Genomic DNA, 17945 nt, shown 5'->3' on the forward strand with positions numbered 1-17945 from the left:
GCAGAAAAAAAAGAGTGCACACACTGAAGCCAATCGCAGCCAACTGAAATCATAAATTTGATCTAAATTCAAGTTACAATCGATAGCTTGTCTGACATAAACGAAAATCTAGTGGACACACTAATGTCAAGCGCGCCAAGTTAATAAATAAAAGTCCATTGCTTGTGTATCCTAGAAATGACTATTTTAATTTGTATGCACCGTGCGATAAATTTTGTAACATTGCGGCGGTATAAAATTAAATTAAAATACTCCGTTAATTGTTAATAAATAAATTAAGACTTCTTCCGCGGCACATTTTGTCTAGTAGATTGTATTGCGATAGCTCTCTATAAATTGTTCCACCAGACCAGGCAGCTCTGGAGCCCGGCACAAATACTTGTGCCCGTATCCATGTGTCCGGTCAAACCGATGGAATTCCACTGGCCCCCAGGAGCGCCTGCGCGTATCCAGGGCAGTTCTATAGAGTTGGTAGCCCAAACGGAAGGGCACCACAACATCGTCCTCGGCGTGCATTATCATAATTGGCTGAGGAAACTCGCCAACATGCTTGTCCGACTCGAAGCGCAGTCGGTTGTCATACATGGGCTGCGAGATCATATAGTCGAACCAAGGCAAATGTCGGAACGGCCGGGAGAACGGATGCAAACGAATCTCATCACGAATGTTGGTGAACGGACTCTCAAGTATAACGCCGCGTGGTCCACGCTCCTTCATGTGGGCCAGTTTGGCACACATGTGCGTCGCCACGCCCGTGCCCAAGGAGTGGCCCCAGATGAAGATCGGATTCGACGTCAAATTGGCAATGTACTCAAAGACCATCAGAGCATCCCGCACCACGCCATCCTCTGACGGAGGCACTGGATCCGAGTCAGCATAGCCCCGATAGTCAAACGAGAAAACGTGATAATTCAGATGCCGCAACAGCTTGTACACCTCGGAACGATGGCCACTGCCCCTCGTGGCCGTATTGCCATGCAAATAGAGAACCACAGTGCCGCCAGGCACTCGCAGCAGCCGCTCGTAGAAGAGCTGCTCGTTTTCCGGCACAATTACAGGAAATTCGGCACGCAGCTCTGGCGCTAGACGTTCCAGCTCATGGCTGTCGGGACTCTGGTGAGTGGGCATAAATTGCTGGCTATTGGAAAAAGCCGTCTCCACGTCAGCTTCCACGCGGAGCTCTCGGCGGAATCGATGCACAGCATACCTGGGCAGCACATGCCAGACGCCAATGCGCACACCATCCTCGTCCTCATCGTGATCCTTGACAGTGATGTAGAAATTCCGTGTGGCAAAAAGTCCAATGCTGTGCGGTTTGCTCAGGTCAAGGCCCTTCGGATAGGTGACTACAAAGGAAGCAGACGAACATGTTAGGATCAACCTCTGCTGTTTAAAGAGCTCGCCACTTACTAAATGTGAGGAACAGAATGCCACGCTGCAGCGTCACCGATGTCCGGAAAGCCAACGGCAGCAGCACAAAGAAGAGGAAGAACACCAGCAAAGCTATCACCAGGCAGGGTAGACCGACTCTGAGAATGGATTGCATGATGGTTGTTGTTGTTATTATTAATTAACTAACTAAACGGAGACATTACAAAGGATACTAAAAAACATAAAAATCTACAAAAGCAAATACTACATACAAAATTGAAATTTAATTAAATACACATGTATATGTACAAATGTAGAAAATGTAAATTTGAGCCAGCTGAGCATTTGTTGCTTGTCAACTTATTATTTTCGTTCTTTTATTTTTTTTTTCTTTCGAAGCCCAGCTGAGGTGGAGCAGAGCCAAGGGAATATGGAATATTCCCATCGACAATATGCTAAATATTTATGCCACGATGCAAAATTTATGTTGAAAACAACGTGAAAAATCAAATCAAATGATAATTATAATAATAATAAGAAGTATATATTTTAGTATCAGTCAGAAAGCAGGCAAATTTCATACAAATTTCATTAGAAATTAACATTAACTTGAATTAATTATTGGTTTTTGTTTTTTCTTCGATCGAGCATAAATACTTACAGCCCAGTCAGCCAACTAATGAGAATCGTTCCGGGAATGATCGTTGCATAAAAAACTAAATTTAAACAACTATGAAGCTCGTACATTGTGACGTTTATCGATTGTCCCTTCGATTACAGCTAATTTAAATTGTTTGTGATCAACGATATTATATGTATATCGTTTTTTAGCGTTCGAGCCTGTGGTTAATTTTTAGCGAGAGCGTTATTAATATTAATGGGCTTGGTTTTTGTTTTCTGTGCAAAATAGATTTTCTTTTTTTGTTTCGAGTGAGATTCACGGATATTGTTTCGGTTTTTTGTTTTTCTTTTGGTTTTTTTTATGAACGTACTAAGCGTCTAGCCGAACGTAGGGAAGAGAATAAACAAAGTTACTTGATTATTAGCTTATACAAATATAGTGTAGATTAAAGCATGCAAAGGCCAAAAATCTAAGCATTCAACTGTGAAATTGCCCAAGCCCAAAACAGCAAACACTTAAACTAACAACAACAGACAAATGAGCTGTGAACAAACTTTGTACCCTGCTGCTGATAAGGCGGATGGCGGTATTAACTACATTAGCTATTATGTGATATATCGTATATCGATAAATAATGACACATATGTAGATAACGAATCGAGTGCTCGTCGACCGACCGACCGACTTGCCATAATCAGCAACAGATTACTCATAAAACATGTGAATAAGTACATATGTATGTATGTATAAACAGATTTATAAACATAAATGAATTGTGATTTATGCAGCCTTAAAGAAGCGACTAAAATATTAAATGGTTAATTACGCGTTAGTTAAAGAAATCACTAGAATTCACCTCTTGAAGAAATGCCGCCTACGCGCAAAGAGCATAACTGCAAATAGTCGAACGTCAAGAGGAAGAAAGAGATACAAAACATTAAGTTAGACATTTTTTTTAAATCAACAAACAAACACGGGCATCAGCAAACGTTTACTGGAGAATGAAAAGTGCAGAGTGGAGAATGTAGAGAGTGGAGAGACTGGAAAACGCAAGCAAGCAATTTCAACGTTAACATAATAATGAACCGTTTTAATATTATTGCTTAACTAGCTTACTAATAATTGTAACTACATATGCACAAACAATTTGCGGTGTAGCAGAAAAAAAGAACCGTAGCGGCCTGCGCGTTTGATTTTATGCGACTGACTGGGCGGGCACACCAAAAAAGCAAAACAAATGAAAAAGCTTTAACTGAGCGTGAGCCAGAACGCGATCTCTTCCACACCCTCTCCCACTCTCACACACACACACTCTCTCTCTCTCTCCCGCCGGCCAGCTGATCGCGTGCGGCAACTGTTAACATTTGCTCTGCCGTCTTTTTTTTTTGTTTGCATTCTTTCTGAACTTGAATTGAATTTGAATGGTAAATATTGTATGCACTTGTCGCTTAACGCTTCAATTAACACTAATTGAGTTGATCTCTTGATGCTTGTCACTTACCGGCGTCTTTCTTAGGCAGTTAACGTGGCGAATGTAGAAAGTATAAAAATCAGTTTCAATCAAAATATTTACATACATATATTTCTCGTCTAAGGCATAGTTTTTTGTTGGGTCCGAGCTGGAAGTTGCAAGAGATTAGTTTTTATGTTAGCATTGATTTATTCATGAACAATGTGCTTATGATTCAAATCTAATTTATATAATTTATGTCACTAATTAACAGGAGTAAAAACCATTCTTTATTACACTAACTTGTAATTTGGGATAAATTTACCAAGTAACTCGTTAATTGGAGACTCTGTGGCTTCACTTGTGCATTTCACAGTTTAAATATTTTTGGTAATTAAGAATATTGGATTAGTTTTTCTTTTTATTAAGAACAGCGGCTGCCAGTGTGTGCACCCGGCTTTTAGAACAGCTGATAATGTATCTTTAACAGATGCTACCAAATCTTTTTCAATAACATTATTTTAAACTTGCAACATATAGTATTTAGCTCTGCAGACTTGTATTATATTTTTTGTTTACTTAGCGCTAAAATAAATCAAGTTGACACAGTCTGTTTATAGCTACAGTTGTCCCACCCTGTTCGGGTTTCGATTAATTTCGCCCATTCGATTAGTAATGCCAGTACTGTTAAAGACAGCACTGCAAATAGCAAATGGCAAATGTTAAGTTTTTGGCTACCGTAAATAAACAGTGAAAGTGCAATTAAGAACTAAATGAACGACAATTAGCGACTCAGTTCGTACACCGTTTGACCGAACTTATTCCGATACAATTCTAGTTAGAAATTTAGTTGAACGCAACGGCAGTGCCGCAACCAGAGAGAAAGAGAGCGAGCGAGAGAGAGAATGAAGAGTTTGGAAGAAATTAAGTTAGAATATCCACTGCACTGGCAGATCTGGAATGGGAACGTTGAGGAGCTGCAACAGCAGTTGCTCACCGAACAGGTTTGTCATCGGTTGGGTGATTGATTGGCTAGGGAATGGGAGCAGGGACAGGTGGGTGTGCGATGGTGTGGGTGACCGTGTGTGTGTGTTTGTGTGTACTGCTAATTGAATTAGTGATTCTATTCCAAAAACAAAAACAACAGCAATGACAATAGCAATGTTAATAACTCAACTTTCAGATTGATAAGGAAAAAATCGATCCGCGGGGCCGCACACCATTGATGTTGGCCGTTCGTCTGGCGAATCTGCAATGTGTTAAGTGCCTTTTAGCTGCCAAATGCAATGCAACCTACGAGCATGCAGGCTGGTCAAGTGAGTACCGTTAAGATTTGTATCAGCAAATCAATTTTCTCTCTAACGCTCACTTCAATCAGTTGTCCAGGAGGCCGTTTGCACGGGCGACGAGGAGATCTTAACGGCGATTATCGAGGTACGCGACTTGCAGCGTCATGTGCAGCGCGTGACGCATGTGCCGAAGCTGTTACAGCATCTGCTGGATGCGCCCGACTTCTACATTGAAATGAAGTGGGAGTTCACGTCGTGGGTGCCGCTGATGTCACGCCTCTGTCCCAGCGACACCTACAAGGTGTACAAGCGCGGCGCCAACGTGCGCATCGACACAACCTTGTTGGGCTTCGACAACAACACCTGGCAGCGCGGCAATCGATCCTACATATTCAAAGGCGGCAGTGAGTGCTAAAGACATAGCAATATTATATTATAGTATACCTAATACTCCTGGGACTTTGTAGAGGAGACGGCTACAATGATCGAGATCGATCATGACACCCACGAGGTGATGGTGGAGCAGATGAGCAGCGATATTGGTGACATTGTGGCCATTCCGCCACCAATTGGCACCGTTCGTGCTCGCCTGGCTGCGCCCGTCATCACCAACAACATCGAAATGGAGAAGATCAGCTTCGAGCGCAACAAGTCTGGCATCTGGGGCTGGCGCAGCGAAAAGTCGGAGGTCATCAATGGCTACAATTGCAAAGTGTATGGCGCCAGCAATGTGGAGTTTGTCACCAAGACGCGCATGGATCACCTCAGCGAAGAGCAAATCAAGGTAACAATCAAAGATGTAAGTGTGCTCTAGTCTGGAGTGGCCCGACCAAGAGATGCTCTGAGTTCCGCATGGAATGTGACGGGAATAATATACATATTAATTGGAATTGAATTTGTTCTCCATTTATACAGAACAAAACGGCTCGGACGCCGCTTCACAGTCTATTGGGCATTGCTGACGAGGATTACGTGCCTCCTGCGGATGTGCCTGCTTCAATCAAAGATCGCGTAAGCCCAAACACTATAAAGACAATTAGATACTCAATTAGCATTCCTTCCCACAGACATCGGAGTCAGCTCCTTTGATTGCGCCCAGTGTGAACGGTGATCGTGCGTCGCCCACTGTTCCAGCTCAGGCTGAGAGCAATGGCAGCTCCGCCTGCTGCTCGGGCACGAGCACGCCCCATTTGCAACAGATCACGCCCGAGGAGTACTTCAGTGCCGATGTGGATTTGCAGGGTCGCGACATTGGCAGACCAAAAAACCTAAGCACAAAGGTGCAACGCTTCAAGGCCAATCTCTGGCTGGCCGAAGAGCATCCCATCCGTCTCCAGGAACAAGTGCTTCCCATACTGGATCTCATGTCCACAATGGCCAGTCCGCATGTGTCCAAATTGAAAGACTTTATAACGATGCAACTGCCTTCCGGCTTTCCGGTCAAGGTGGAGATACCGCTCTTCCATGTCCTCAACGCCTGCATCACGTTTGGCAATGTGTTCGCCATGACCACGCCGGTGGAGCACGTGGCCACGCTGCAGGAGGACGATCGCACCACCTGCCTGGTGGATGATCGTTGCTTCGATATACCCAGCAGTTATGTGAATCGTGGCGCCGATGCCCGCCGTCAAATCCCCCTGGACGAGGATGACATGCTGCAATATGCCATCGAACAGAGCCTGGCGGAGACAAGCGGCGCTGGCGGCGCCTGTGGCCTGGATAGCGATACCGACAAAGTGGACATCTGGGAGGTGCTGCGCGGCCAAAATGCCGTGGGCACCGAACTGCTGCCCGAGGACGACGAGCAGCTGCAGCGGTAAGTAATCCTCAATCCAAACTCTTTCGATCTCTGGACATTCTCAGATTTTAACGAGCGTTACGTGTAATGCTAGTAATGCCCGCTTCTGTTCAAATAAGCGCAATTTGCTCGCACCCAGTCACCACATTTACGGTCGCCATTCCCCCTCACCTGGGCACAGTTCGCACCTGGCACCGCCCGCGCCCGCCTTTGAGCCGCAGCAGCGCAGTCGCTCTGCCTCGGCGGGGGCGCAGTTCAAAAACGATCTTAGCTATATGAAGAAGATCTTCAAATAGATCCCCACACCTTGCATCACCCTCAACGTATTGCTAGCTATCATCTTACCCAAGCTTTTGTGTGTGTGTGTGTGTGCGCGCGCGTGTGTGTGTGTGTGTGTGTGTGTGTGTGTCCTCTGTTTATATTATTCACAGCGTGCTGCACGAGTCACTGATGGGTGCGCAGGGCAATGCGAGCGGCTCGCCCGTCTCTGAGGATGATGACGATGGAGGCTTTCGCTACATGGACTCCGACCTGGCCATGGCCATGCGCCTCTCCCAGCAGGAGCAGCAGAAGTACGAGCTGGAGCGACAGCGCGAGCAGGAGATGATCGAGCAGGCGCTCAAGCTCAGCCTGCAGGAGAACTAGCCATTGAACCAATTAGTTAACCAAATCTAACCAAAACCAACCAATCAATCAATCAATCAATCAGCAGTCACAAGCCTGGCGTCAATCAAATGAGAGGGAAAGTCATTTTTGTCGATACCAAAATTGGAAATAGTTTATCTATATATGTAATTCTAGTATGTAAAAATTATGCCTATGTTGTAAAGTTGCAAATTTAATTTGTTGTTTTTTTTTTTATTTTTTTATTTTTACTTTTTTTTATTTATAATGTGATATTGAACTAAACTGAACACAAAAAGAAACGGAAGAAAACCCAAAGCGGAAAAACAATTAGAATTTCCCTCATCAAAGGTCTCAACTCGGAAACTCGCGCGACATCTCCATTATATACATATACATATATATAAACATGTAGATTTATATATATATATGTATACATATATCACATAATATACATATTAAATTTATGTAATAGCTCTTGCTAACTATACATATACATATATTTATATTAAGAACAGAGAAGGTTTAATTAGAACATTTGTCAAACTTCGGTTGCCAGAGCAGGAAAACTTTTCGAGCATTCTCTTTTATTTATACACATTCAAACTATTCTATTAATTTACTAATCAGCATTATCAACTGAACATTTTTTGTGAAAATCCAAATATATATATTTATATATATATATTATATACATATATGAAAAGTAAAATCTATATAAATTATGGGTGCATTTACTCCAAATAAAACGAATTTTTTTTTTTTGGTTTTTGGGATTTCTCTCCGGACATTTATAAAAAATTATATTACTGTTATTCAAATGAAACGACTACAATTAAACAATTAATTCTAATACAAGGCTATATACAAAGTCACATGAACTTAAGGTAGTTAAGAAGTCTTCGAAAACTCTTTGGACAACTTCTGTTCGCTTTCGAATTCGAAAATCGAATTGAAATTCCGTTATTATGGCAGCTATATAAACGTATTTACATAAACCACTTCTCGATAATCTCACCAGCTGGCCAACTACTATTATGGCCACAACTATATGCTTACGGTCTAAGAAGAAGAAAAAAGAGTCTGTATAAGTACGTCCGTTCAATGATAATGATATGCGGCGTCTATATATACTTGAAGCATTTCTGCTTGTCATGCGGAATACGCGTCTTAAATAGTATTGAGTCGGCCCGATATTGGGTGTTCAGCAGCGGCGTATAGCCAAAGACCTGGCTAAAGAAGTTGATGCATTTGTGGCGCTCCTGAAAGTGGGTGTCATCCTCGCTCAGGGACGCTGCGCAGCCGGGACAGCGGAATGTCCAGCGTGAGGTCACTTTAACAGGCGGTCGTCGCGTCAAATGGGAGACAAGAAAATTCATAGCGATATCCTCACAGTTCATGTACTCGTCCACCTTGTCGCGTATGGCCTGCGGCAGCTGATACGTGTACAGGAACATGTAATACTTGTGTATGAACGCAGCGCCAGTGAGCACCATGCTCAGCTCGCAGCTGTAGTTGGAGTTGTAGTGCCACAGGTTGTTGCTGCTCAGGTCCCAGGCATGATAGCGACCCGGGAAGCCGACCACCCGATCGCGATGCTCGCGCCAGACACGAAAGCCGAAGAGAATCTCATCGTGCCGCAAGTGAGCATCGTCATCCACTGATAGCACCGCCTCCGTCTCGATAACATCGAAGGGCAGAAAGCGATTATTGAGCGAATTGCGTGGCGCACGCACCACAGACACGGGCACACCAATGTCGGGCCAACGCAGATCGTCCAACGGCGGCTTGGGTGAGTTCCAAACGACAACGACTTTATGTAGATAGGGCAGACCGTAGAGGCGACCCAGTGACTCCATTAGCACCTGTTCCCGCTCGTACGTGAGTATGACAATGGTGAATTGCTCGCGCGGATAGTTGCCACCGAGCGCTTCACTGAACTCCTTGCCAGCGCCACCAATGCCCTTGCCAATGGGCCGAAAGCCCGTGTGGGAGCCTATGAACTTTGCCTCCGACGGCAAGGCCGGATCGAAGGGTAATTGGGGGTAAAGGAAAAATGGATCCATCCAATCGTTCCATGCCTCCTTCGATTGTATGCGGAGTATTGTATAGTTGCGACGAAACGATGGGCTTGGATAGGGCGGCTCAATCGGTCCCAACGACTCCTCTGGCTCCGTATCCATTCCAACAGGTGGCTCCGATTTCAGGGGAATAAACGTGCTGTTGAAAACGCTCTGAGCGACAACAGGTGGCACCGGACGTGGCGGTATACCCAGTCGATCACGCATGCTGGCTATGACCGTGTCCACTGTGGCCTGCACCGAGCTAAGATATCGCTCCCAGATGAGACGTCCTTGGCGACGCAACAGCAGCAAATCTGAGTCCTGCACGGCGCGGAGCAGGAAATGGAGCTCCGTAATCCGAGCTTTCGGCAGCAGCAGGGCAGTGCGACGCCAGTCAATGGTCTCGGCGTATGGCAGACGCAATTCATCAGCGCCAAGGATTACGGGCACAGCGCCCGAACGCAGCGCTTCATAGAGACGTGCCAACATCAGCGTCGAGCTGACCCGTTGGCCCAATGGTGGCAGTATGAGCACGTAGGTTGAGTCCTTGAGCAGTTGCTTGCGAGAGCTGTCGGAGCCACAGAGAGTCCAGTCGCCCAAGGAGCCCGCCTCCTGCTGCTCTGTGGCGGGCACACATTGGAATTGCAGCAAAAACTGATCCTGCGTCGAAGAACGCGACATGTCCTTCAGGTGCTCCATGATGAAGTCGTCTAGGGGCTGAAGAGCCGCCTGTGAGGGTCGCAGCTCACCCTGGAAGGTGAGCAAGTATTTGCGACGTGCCGGCACCATGCTGGCGCACTCCTGCCAAACATCGCCACCCGGCGGACCCAGAATGGGGGGCACAATCAAATCGTAATTGGGCCGAAATTGATCTCGTTCAAACGTGCTCTGCACTATAATCGCACGCATCGTGTTTTGCTGCAGCAGCGGATTAGTCCTAGCAGAATTCAAATCGCGACGCGCCAGATTCAACAGAACATGATTCCTTCCGTCGCCGCCCCAATAGGGCAACTGATACAGCTTTCCCAAATCTATGGGCGAGCTGTTGGCAGCCATCGAATTGGACAGAATGTGAGGGTGTTGTGCCACCTCCTCCTGGGCGGCGTATCGATTGTTGCGCAGCAAATCCTCCTCGAGGAGAGCCTCTCCCACAAGCACAAGGTAGATGCAAGCCTGTTTGGGATCTCGCACAATGTGCGCATTGTAGCCCAAAGTTTGTTTTATGGTCGTCTTTAGGAATCCATCGATATCGTAGCCCGAGCGCTGTACGTTGTAGACGTCCGGATCGTATAGATAGACGGGGAAGCCGGACGTGAGACTACAACGTGAGTGATCGAAGCAATTGTGCATCTCGCAGGCAGCTGCAACTCCATCGCTAATGCCATTCATTCTGCGAGGCAGCGAATTGGGAGTCAAAGTGCGAGGAAGCGCCAATTCCGGAGTGTTGCGCTGTACGGCTTCCCGCTGTGCCACTTGTGCCTGCTCCACAGAGATCTTTAGCCGCTCGAGTTCTGTTTGTTCGCGCAACAGCTCCTGCTTGAGTTCCTCAAGCTTTTGATTGTACTGACTGATGTCCGACTGCAGCTTTTGACGACGAGATTCCAACTCACGTAGCTCCACAGAGACGGTGCTCTGAAATGAATTGAAAATATTTATTCACTTCTCTATGGCCGCTTTGCACTCACCTTAATTCTCAGCATTTCTTCTATGCGCATCTTTAGATCACTGGCTCGCATCGCACTGAAGTCCTCATAGGCATCCAGCAGAGGTCGGGAGCGATGCACATCTGTTGGGGGCGCATCCAACTCGGCCTGGCCAGACAATGATTAGTTATTTGCATTTAATATTATATAATTTCTACTCACATTTAGCAATTTGCGGTGCGCCAGCAGGGGTAGCAGTATTAGGAGTAGCAGTATTAGTATCGTTAGCTTATATGAGCGGCATTGTCGCATCCACGCCGTACTCATGTTGTATCTCAGATGCACGGATGCTGGCGCTGTTGTGGATTTGATTTTATCACTTGAGTCCTGTGTTAAGCTTTGATAAGCAGTGCTGCCACTTGTATTGTCCACGTCAAAGGCGAGGGACATGTTGCAGCCTTGCTTCAAGTCTACAATTATTAAGTTTTTCTACTTTTACCACACATTGAACAACAATACATGATTTCTTAAAAGTACTGAATAAATATATCGACGTCATCGATAATTTTAAGCTTGCGATATATTATTTGAGCTGCCAGACCGAGAAACCACTAAATGACCCGTACAGCTGATTTTGTTTGTTTACTCATGCTGCGTCAATATATTCATAGTATTGAGTTGTCAGACCATAAAACCGCTGCTGCAACACAGCTGACTTTGTTTACATTTCATTATTATTGTTTTAGAAAACAGCCATGTTTATTTTTAAAAAATATGAGCCGGTAAAATTTGTTGTTTAATTCTATTTTATGTTAGGTGCATTTAAATAAAATAAAATCTAGTTACAAATTTTAAAACATGGGTTTATAAAAATATGTGAAAATAAGGAATTAGGAGTATGGATATTTAGCAATTAGAATTCCTATTGTAAGCTATGGCCGTGTAATGCAACAAGTATTATACATAGTTGAACCGTACACCAATACATACACACCAATACATGGACATGCACATACATCATCGCAAGTCAAATCCAAGCTTTTAAATCAATAGGTCTGCGTACTAGAGTTGAGGAAACCATCGATGGAAAAAATAATCGATTATATCGATGGTTGCAGCGATGGTTTCCCAGCTCAACTGCGTACGTTAGCCCAGCTTGTAATCGCAGTCTTTAACTTGCTGCCTATGCGTATGCACGTGTGAGTGGGTGTGTGTGAGTGTATGTGCGTGAGTGGCTGTTTGTTTATTTGCGCGTAGTTTCTTTCGCATTTGACCGGCAGTTGATCTGTGTGGCAAAGTGTTAAAGTGTTAAACTAATTAAATGCGTTGCGATCACACTTAATTAGACCAATAATGAAATTATCCATAACTTAATTAAACTTGTAACGGAACTTGAAAAATTACATTGCACACAACTTGACGAATTCAAAAGTTTTAGAAAGCACCCGAGCAATAAAAGTGAAAATGGGTAAAGTATCATGGCAAATATTAATATTTTATATTCAAACGTCGTTAGCTAGACCTGTTTCAATTGTTTATTTTCGTCTTATTTTGCTTTCAATAAATATTTAACAAATAAACAAATAAAAACTCACATACATATAATCCGTATTTAATTTACTAATCTATAATCAAGGTATTTCAATATACATATATACACATAGATATTTTTTTTTAATACGTTTTAAGTTATATTTACATATTTGCATATTTATGAATTTCATTTTCTTTTAGAACAATGACGTTATATAATTGTGAATAAATGTTTTGCAAATTATGTGAAAGGCTCGTGCAGAAGTTTTATTCGTGATTAATGACTGCGTAAAATTGTAATTACGTATATTTATTATTGCTTTATAGTTCCAGTATTAAACTTGATTTCTTCTTGATTCTTTACGTTTTTTTTTATTTAATTACTCTATACAATGAATACAAAATTAAGAATAATAAATCAGGTGCATCTTCAAATGACAAATCAAATTCAAGTAAACGACTTTGCAGTGAACAAGTTCATTTAAACGGAATGAAATGAAAGCCTGCTTATTCCTGGTAGTTCCTTTAATTTGCTGTCCAAAGCAGTTCAGACTTGTTTTTTTATTATTTGTATTGTTGTTGTTGTTGTTGTATATGTTTCGATTGTTATTTTAGATTTCTTTGTTGTTGACCTCCCCCCACACGATGAACACACTTTGGGATTTGGAGCGAACAGCTTATCGTCTGTGTGTGCATGTGTATGCTCATGTCTGTGTGTGTGTGGGGCCTTATTAGGGGCACATTCAATGCATTAAGAACTGTCGCTCCGACAGCGGCTCAGCAGGCTGTGTGCGTGTGCATGTATGTCTCTCTCTCTCTGTGTGTGTGTGTGGTTGTCGTGCGTGAGCTTCCCGTCCATGCGCCTAAACCTAGTCAGCACCGGTAAAGCGGGAACGCTGAGGGCGACCTTTATGTAGCTGCACTGCGTCCCACAATTACCTTGCTTAATGACATCCGTTGAGCGTTTCGGCGGATTTGTGTGACTAACTCATTATAGAAGCCGCAAGAAACTGGCTCACGTCGGGTGCGGTTACAACGACTACGGCTGCGGCTACGGCTATGGCTACGGACATTTGTGATCCCGTAGCCAGTCAGTCAATGACTCAATGAGTCAATCAAACAGCTGACCATCATCCACCATCTACTGGGCGCACAACTTATTTAAATTCAGTTCGCATTGACCAATCATACGCTGCAGTTCAGTAGAACAATGCATTTGACGATAAACCTAAAGTGTCGGAAATTTGAAATCTGGGGTAAGATTGTTGTTGTTGTTGTTGTTGTTGCTGTTGTTGTTTTAATTAACTTAGAGCCCTCAAAAGAAAAAAGTTGGCATGCAAATGTCTGCTGCTTGTGGCACGCATTTTAGAACGTATGCAAATTTGCTGTCCATGTTTGGCATTTTAAGCATTTACTCCAGCGACGACTGTCTTTAAAAAGGAGCTGCAAAGGCCGCTGGAGTTGCAGTTAGTTGGCAGAAGTTGCAGCTTTAAGAAGCTCGAAGAGCTGAAAAAATGTGTAAGTGTGCAGTGGATAAGTGAATGCTCTAAAATATAAAACTAGAGTATATAATATACACACAAGTCAATCTCAAATTAATGAGAAAAAGATAAAATAACCAATAATAAATAATTAACTTTTGCCAATTTAAAATTATCTTTTATATATAATACAGAAGTCAATTTAAAATTAATGAGTTAGAAAAAGGAAAGTAAATAATTAGCTTTTCTCAATTTAAAATTATCCGTTAAATAGTGCCACACTTTGCACTCCCATATCGGCGCCATATTTTCAAATAATTAACTGTCAAATTGGTGCGCGCTTTCCAGCGCAGCTTTTTGCTCTAATAGTTTTGTGCTTTTTTGTCTGCCAGCCGATAAGCATATTGGAGAAGATAAAAATAAAAGGAGTGCACGCCGCTGCCGTCGTGAGCGTGAGCAGTGAGCCTCAGTGTGCTTTTGGCGGGCGAGCGAGCGAGAGGGCAGCAACAACAAAGCTCGCGTATATCACATCATCAGCATATAACAGTTGTACTATTATGGGCTTGAAGAGAATATTTAAATGTTTGTTTTGAGCTAATTTAATGTTGTTCTTATGCTGCACGTGCTTCGAAATGTCTTTAACCAAATGCGCCACATTCTTTTTGTGCAGTTATTAAAAAAGAAAAAAAAAGCAAAAAACGAAATGTGTGCAAGAGCGTGAATGCGAGCGGGTGCATGAGTGAGTGAGTGTGTGTGTGTGTACGTGAAAGAGTGAGAGAGCCTAACAGCTGTTCTCTGTCTGCACCTGTTGAAATGTTGTAAAGAGCTTAGAACGGCTTAGCTTTGATGCGCTCTTTAGAATTTGCATTGTTTGCAACATTTTGTTTGGCTTTTGTTAAGCATACGCGACATGGACACGCACATTCAATGCATTCAGCTACATTATCATAAGACTTGACAATTAATATTGGATTCCATTTCATTTCCGTTACGTTTCGCACTCTGATTTTCAACATAACAAATGCAAATGTGAGTATATTTCACAGAATAAGAAATGAAGAATAAAACAAAGCTAAATAGTTTCTTTTATTGCATTTATTTGAATTAAGTTGACATTGGCATTGACAGAAACTCGCTACCAAGTTGGTTTCACATATATTCCACATATAATTATGTATGTGGAAAATTTGGTCGATTCGGATATATCTTATCAATAATGAGAATAAAAGTCGATGACATACATAGACTGCTTATCTTCTATTTGCTGTTGTTGCACTATTTTGTAATGATTAATCGTTTTATTGGTCTGCCTCTTTACTTTCAGCTTTTTCACTGTCCTCACTTTTTCTCGTCTGCTATATTCTGAAATTCACTTTAGCACTCATCATACTAAACAAGGAAATCGAAACATCGCGAGGCATGCTTTATCCACGTGAGTCGGAGACGCGGGAAGTGCGTACGCTCGATGGCATCTGGAACTTTGTGCGCTCGGACGAGACGAATCCGACACAGGGCATACGCGACGGCTGGTTCAAGGATGACCTGAGCAAGAGCATGCCCACCATTCCCATGCCAGTGCCGGCCTCGTACAACGACATCACCACGGAGCAGACGCTGCGCGATCATGTGGGCACCGTTTGGTATGATCGCAAATTTTTTGTGCCACGCTCCTGGGGACAGGATCAACGGGTTTGGCTGCGCTTCGGCAGTGTGCACTACGAGGCCTATGTGGTAGGTCAATACTCTATATAATAATACTATATATGTATATGTATATCTATATTTCTTTAGTGGATCAATGGACGCTCGGCTGTTAAGCATGAGATGGGGCACTTGCCCTTCGAGACGGAGGTCACGCACTTGCTCAAGTATGGCGCAGAGAATCGCATTACCGTTATGTGCGACAATGCATTGATCCAGACGACGGTGCCGCAGGGCAAAATCTCGGAGGTGGCCAACGACGAAGGCGTCACTATCATACAGAGCTATACATTTGATTTCTTCAATTACGCGGGCATCCATCGATCCGTGCATCTGTATACGACGCCTAAAACGTTCATTGAGGAGGTGGAGGTCAAAACGAATCTGTCACAGAATAATAGCGGTAAGAATAAAATAGTGTTAGAATTAATTAGGTTTATCTCTTTGATGGCTCCTATCAAATTGTGATATATATTCTAGAATATATCTTTATATAGATAACAAAATCCCTGTCATTCCAGTGGGCACCGTGGATTACAGCATCACAGTGAATGGTACAGCGGCCAACGAGGCGGAGAATACGCTCCTCGCACGGCTGCAGATCTACAATCGAGAGGGCGTGCAAGTTGCCAATGTGACGTCGGACAGCAAGCTGGTGGGCTCGTTGCAAGTGGATAATGTGAAGCCCTGGTGGCCATATCTTATGCATTCGGATCCAGGCTATCTATACGAGCTGGAGATTCGACTGTATGCAGCCAAGGAGCAGCTGTTGGATGTCTATCGTCTGAAAGTGGGCATCCGTACGCTAAGCTGGACGAATACGACGTTTCTGATCAATGGCAAGCCGATCTATTTCCGTGGTTTTGGGCGGCACGAGGATGCGGATGTGCGTGGCAGGGGTCTGGATAATGCGTTGATGGCGCGTGACTTCAATCTGCTTAAGTGGATTGGCGCCAATGCCTATCGCACCTCACATTATCCTTACTCGGAGGAGTCCATGCAGTTCGCCGATCAGCATGGCATCATGATTATCGACGAATGCCCCAGCGTCGATACAGAGTAAATGATATGAGAATTAGTCTGGAATACATAATGATTATTAATTATATGGACTTCTTCTTCTACAGGAACTTCAATCAAGTCCTGCTGGACCGGCATAAGTCCTCGCTGGAGCAGCTGGTGCATCGCGATCGCAATCATCCCAGCGTCGTGATGTGGTCCATTGCCAATGAGCCGCGCACAGGTCAAGTGAATGCCGACACATATTTTCAGTGAGTGAATGAGCATTTATTTGATCTATACATCTGTAGCCTCTGCATCTTCGATAGATTTGTGGCCAACTACACACGCTCCTTGGATAGTACGAGACCCATAACGGCTGCCATTGCAGTGCCCTCGAATGACGACAAAGCGGTAAGCAGGCTACGCATACTGATTGAATTACATCCGCTTAATGCCATTGTCATAAGCAGGGCCGCCATTTAGACATAATTAGCTTTAATCGCTACAACGCGTGGTACAGCAACACGGGTCGCTTGGATATGGTCACACAGCGTGTGATAAGTGAAGCAACCGGATGGAATAAGAAGTATGACAAGCCGGTTCTTATGTCGGAATATGGAGCCGACACGCTGGAAGGTCTCCATCTGGTAATATAGAGAAGAGATTCATTTGTGGAATTTATAGACTCAATTTATTTCCTTACAGCAACCGGCCTTTGTTTGGTCCGAGGAATTCCAAACTGAAGTATTTTCACGGCACTTCAAAGCCTTTGATGCTTTGCGGCGTCAAAAATGGTTTATTGGCGAGTTCGTGTGGAACTTTGCCGACTTTAAGACGGCGCAAAGTTAGTATCAAAGTTCGAAGAGTCATAGATTACCATATTAAATGTGCGAATTTTCTTTCCAGCTTACACGCGGGTCGGTGGCAATAAGAAAGGCGTCTTTACGCGCGCACGGCAGCCAAAGGCGGCCGCTCACCTGCTGCGCCAGCGATACTTTGCTCTGGGGCGTGAGGTGGATCAGTGTAATGTGCCAAATGATTTGTTCACCTACATTGCTGATGTGGGCGGGTCCAATGTGAAGCATGATTCCGCAGATTTATGAGTACATCATCGACGACTGTAAGACACTTAAGCTGACAAGACAACAAGACAGTACAATATTTTATATACATTCACGTCTACATCTAAGTCCATGCGAAAACCAAGTATTTTAGCTATTTATACTGTTTTTGTAATAATTGTTATGCTGGAACTGAACTTAAGCACATTTCAGTAGCATAAGTCTTATTTCTGTTTTTGTAATAAAGAGTTTTTGATTTTGCCTCAGATTAATTGGTTCAATTGCTTTTATTTACGAATACTTCAAA

General features: G+C 43.7%; 4 protein-coding genes across 30 annotated transcripts; 2 read left to right on the forward strand and 2 right to left on the reverse strand.

The window, feature by feature from the left end:
• Positions 1-162: 162 nt before the first annotated feature.
• Positions 163-3924, reverse strand: LOC108617498 (lysophosphatidylserine lipase ABHD12). 16 transcript variants are annotated; one of them, XM_089469731.1, is made up of 6 exons: positions 3769-3924; positions 3495-3612; positions 2850-2886; positions 2033-2370; positions 1411-1529; positions 163-1346 (listed from the first exon to the last, which is right to left on the reverse strand). In XM_089469731.1, the coding sequence occupies exons 4-6, from the start codon at positions 2116-2118 to the stop codon at positions 304-306; spliced, it is 1248 nt and encodes a 415-aa protein (XP_089325857.1). In that variant the 5' UTR covers positions 2119-2370; positions 2850-2886; positions 3495-3612; positions 3769-3924; the 3' UTR covers positions 163-303. The 16 variants fall into 16 exon arrangements, with proteins under 16 accessions (XP_089325857.1, XP_089325861.1, XP_089325859.1 ...); XM_089469735.1 differs by having other exon boundaries at positions 3747-3897; XM_089469733.1 differs by lacking the exon at positions 2850-2886.
• Positions 3925-4115: 191 nt separating this feature from the next.
• LOC108616972 (ankyrin repeat domain-containing protein 13D) lies at positions 4116-7907 on the forward strand. 6 transcript variants are annotated; one of them, XR_016270225.1, is made up of 8 exons: positions 4119-4447; positions 4627-4759; positions 4822-5136; positions 5200-5531; positions 5648-5743; positions 5800-6548; positions 6962-7330; positions 7454-7907. XR_016270225.1 is itself a non-coding variant. In XM_018012552.2 (7 exons), exons 1-7 carry the CDS (start codon positions 4349-4351, stop codon positions 6824-6826), a joined length of 1926 nt encoding a protein of 641 aa, XP_017868041.1. In that variant the 5' UTR covers positions 4116-4348. The 6 variants fall into 6 exon arrangements, 5 of the variants coding, with proteins under 5 accessions (XP_017868041.1, XP_017868043.1, XP_017868039.1 ...); XM_018012552.2 differs by lacking the exons at positions 6962-7330; positions 7454-7907 and adding an exon at positions 6625-6826 and having other exon boundaries at positions 4116-4447; XM_018012554.2 differs by lacking the exons at positions 6962-7330; positions 7454-7907 and adding an exon at positions 6625-6826 and having other exon boundaries at positions 4117-4447; positions 5200-5516.
• Positions 6917-11648, reverse strand: botv (exostosin like glycosyltransferase 3). Its single transcript, XM_018012544.2, has 3 exons — positions 11083-11648; positions 10903-11028; positions 6917-10849 (listed from the first exon to the last, which is right to left on the reverse strand). Exons 1-3 carry the CDS (start codon positions 11308-11310, stop codon positions 8279-8281), a joined length of 2925 nt encoding a protein of 974 aa, XP_017868033.1. The 5' UTR covers positions 11311-11648; the 3' UTR covers positions 6917-8278.
• A 373-nt stretch (positions 11649-12021) lies between these two features.
• On the forward strand, positions 12022-17910 carry LOC108616971 (beta-glucuronidase). Of its 7 annotated transcripts, none has more exons than XM_089469725.1 (9): positions 12022-12328; positions 15199-15605; positions 15666-15978; positions 16073-16634; positions 16703-16846; positions 16904-16988; positions 17048-17224; positions 17283-17421; positions 17484-17910. In XM_089469725.1, the coding sequence occupies exons 1-9, from the start codon at positions 12325-12327 to the stop codon at positions 17678-17680; spliced, it is 2028 nt and encodes a 675-aa protein (XP_089325851.1). In that variant the 5' UTR covers positions 12022-12324; the 3' UTR covers positions 17681-17910. The 7 variants fall into 7 exon arrangements, with proteins under 7 accessions (XP_089325851.1, XP_089325850.1, XP_089325852.1 ...); XM_089469724.1 differs by lacking the exon at positions 12022-12328 and adding an exon at positions 13756-13911; XM_089469726.1 differs by lacking the exon at positions 12022-12328 and adding an exon at positions 13756-13911 and having other exon boundaries at positions 16097-16634.
• The last annotated feature ends 35 nt before the right edge of the window (positions 17911-17945 follow it).

Source organism: Drosophila arizonae, chromosome 5 (assembly GCF_054131065.1).
Source record: "Drosophila arizonae isolate 15081-1271.41 chromosome 5, UAZ_ARI_1.0, whole genome shotgun sequence".
NCBI classification, from domain to species: Eukaryota; Metazoa; Arthropoda; class Insecta; order Diptera; family Drosophilidae; genus Drosophila; species Drosophila arizonae.

Bases quoted from the DNA above. Each gene is read 5' to 3' on its own strand.
- LOC108617498 (XM_089469733.1), bottom strand. From the start codon at position 2,118: ATGTACGAGCTTCATAGTTGTTTAAATTTAGTTTTTTATGCAACGATC. The intron at 1,530-2,032 runs GTAAGTATTTAT...ATCCATTCTCAG, and splicing joins ATTAGTTGGCTGACTGGGCT to AGTCGGTCTACCCTGCCTGG. The intron at 1,347-1,410 runs GTAAGTGGCGAG...CTTCCTTTGTAG, and splicing joins CATTCTGTTCCTCACATTTA to TCACCTATCCGAAGGGCCTT.
- LOC108616972 (XM_018012550.2), top strand. From the start codon at position 4,349: ATGAAGAGTTTGGAAGAAATTAAGTTAGAATATCCACTGCACTGGCAG. The intron at 4,760-4,821 runs GTGAGTACCGTT...CACTTCAATCAG, and splicing joins CGAGCATGCAGGCTGGTCAA to TTGTCCAGGAGGCCGTTTGC. The intron at 5,137-5,199 runs GTGAGTGCTAAA...GGGACTTTGTAG, and splicing joins CTACATATTCAAAGGCGGCA to AGGAGACGGCTACAATGATC.
- botv (XM_018012544.2), bottom strand. From the start codon at position 11,310: ATGTCCCTCGCCTTTGACGTGGACAATACAAGTGGCAGCACTGCTTAT. The intron at 11,029-11,082 runs GTGAGTAGAAAT...TTGTCTGGCCAG, and splicing joins CGCACCGCAAATTGCTAAAT to GCCGAGTTGGATGCGCCCCC. The intron at 10,850-10,902 runs GTGAGTGCAAAG...AATTCATTTCAG, and splicing joins AAGAAATGCTGAGAATTAAG to AGCACCGTCTCTGTGGAGCT.
- LOC108616971 (XM_089469725.1), top strand. The intron at 16,847-16,903 runs GTGAGTGAATGA...CATCTTCGATAG, and splicing joins AATGCCGACACATATTTTCA to ATTTGTGGCCAACTACACAC. The intron at 17,422-17,483 runs GTTAGTATCAAA...TTTTCTTTCCAG, and splicing joins CGACTTTAAGACGGCGCAAA to CTTACACGCGGGTCGGTGGC.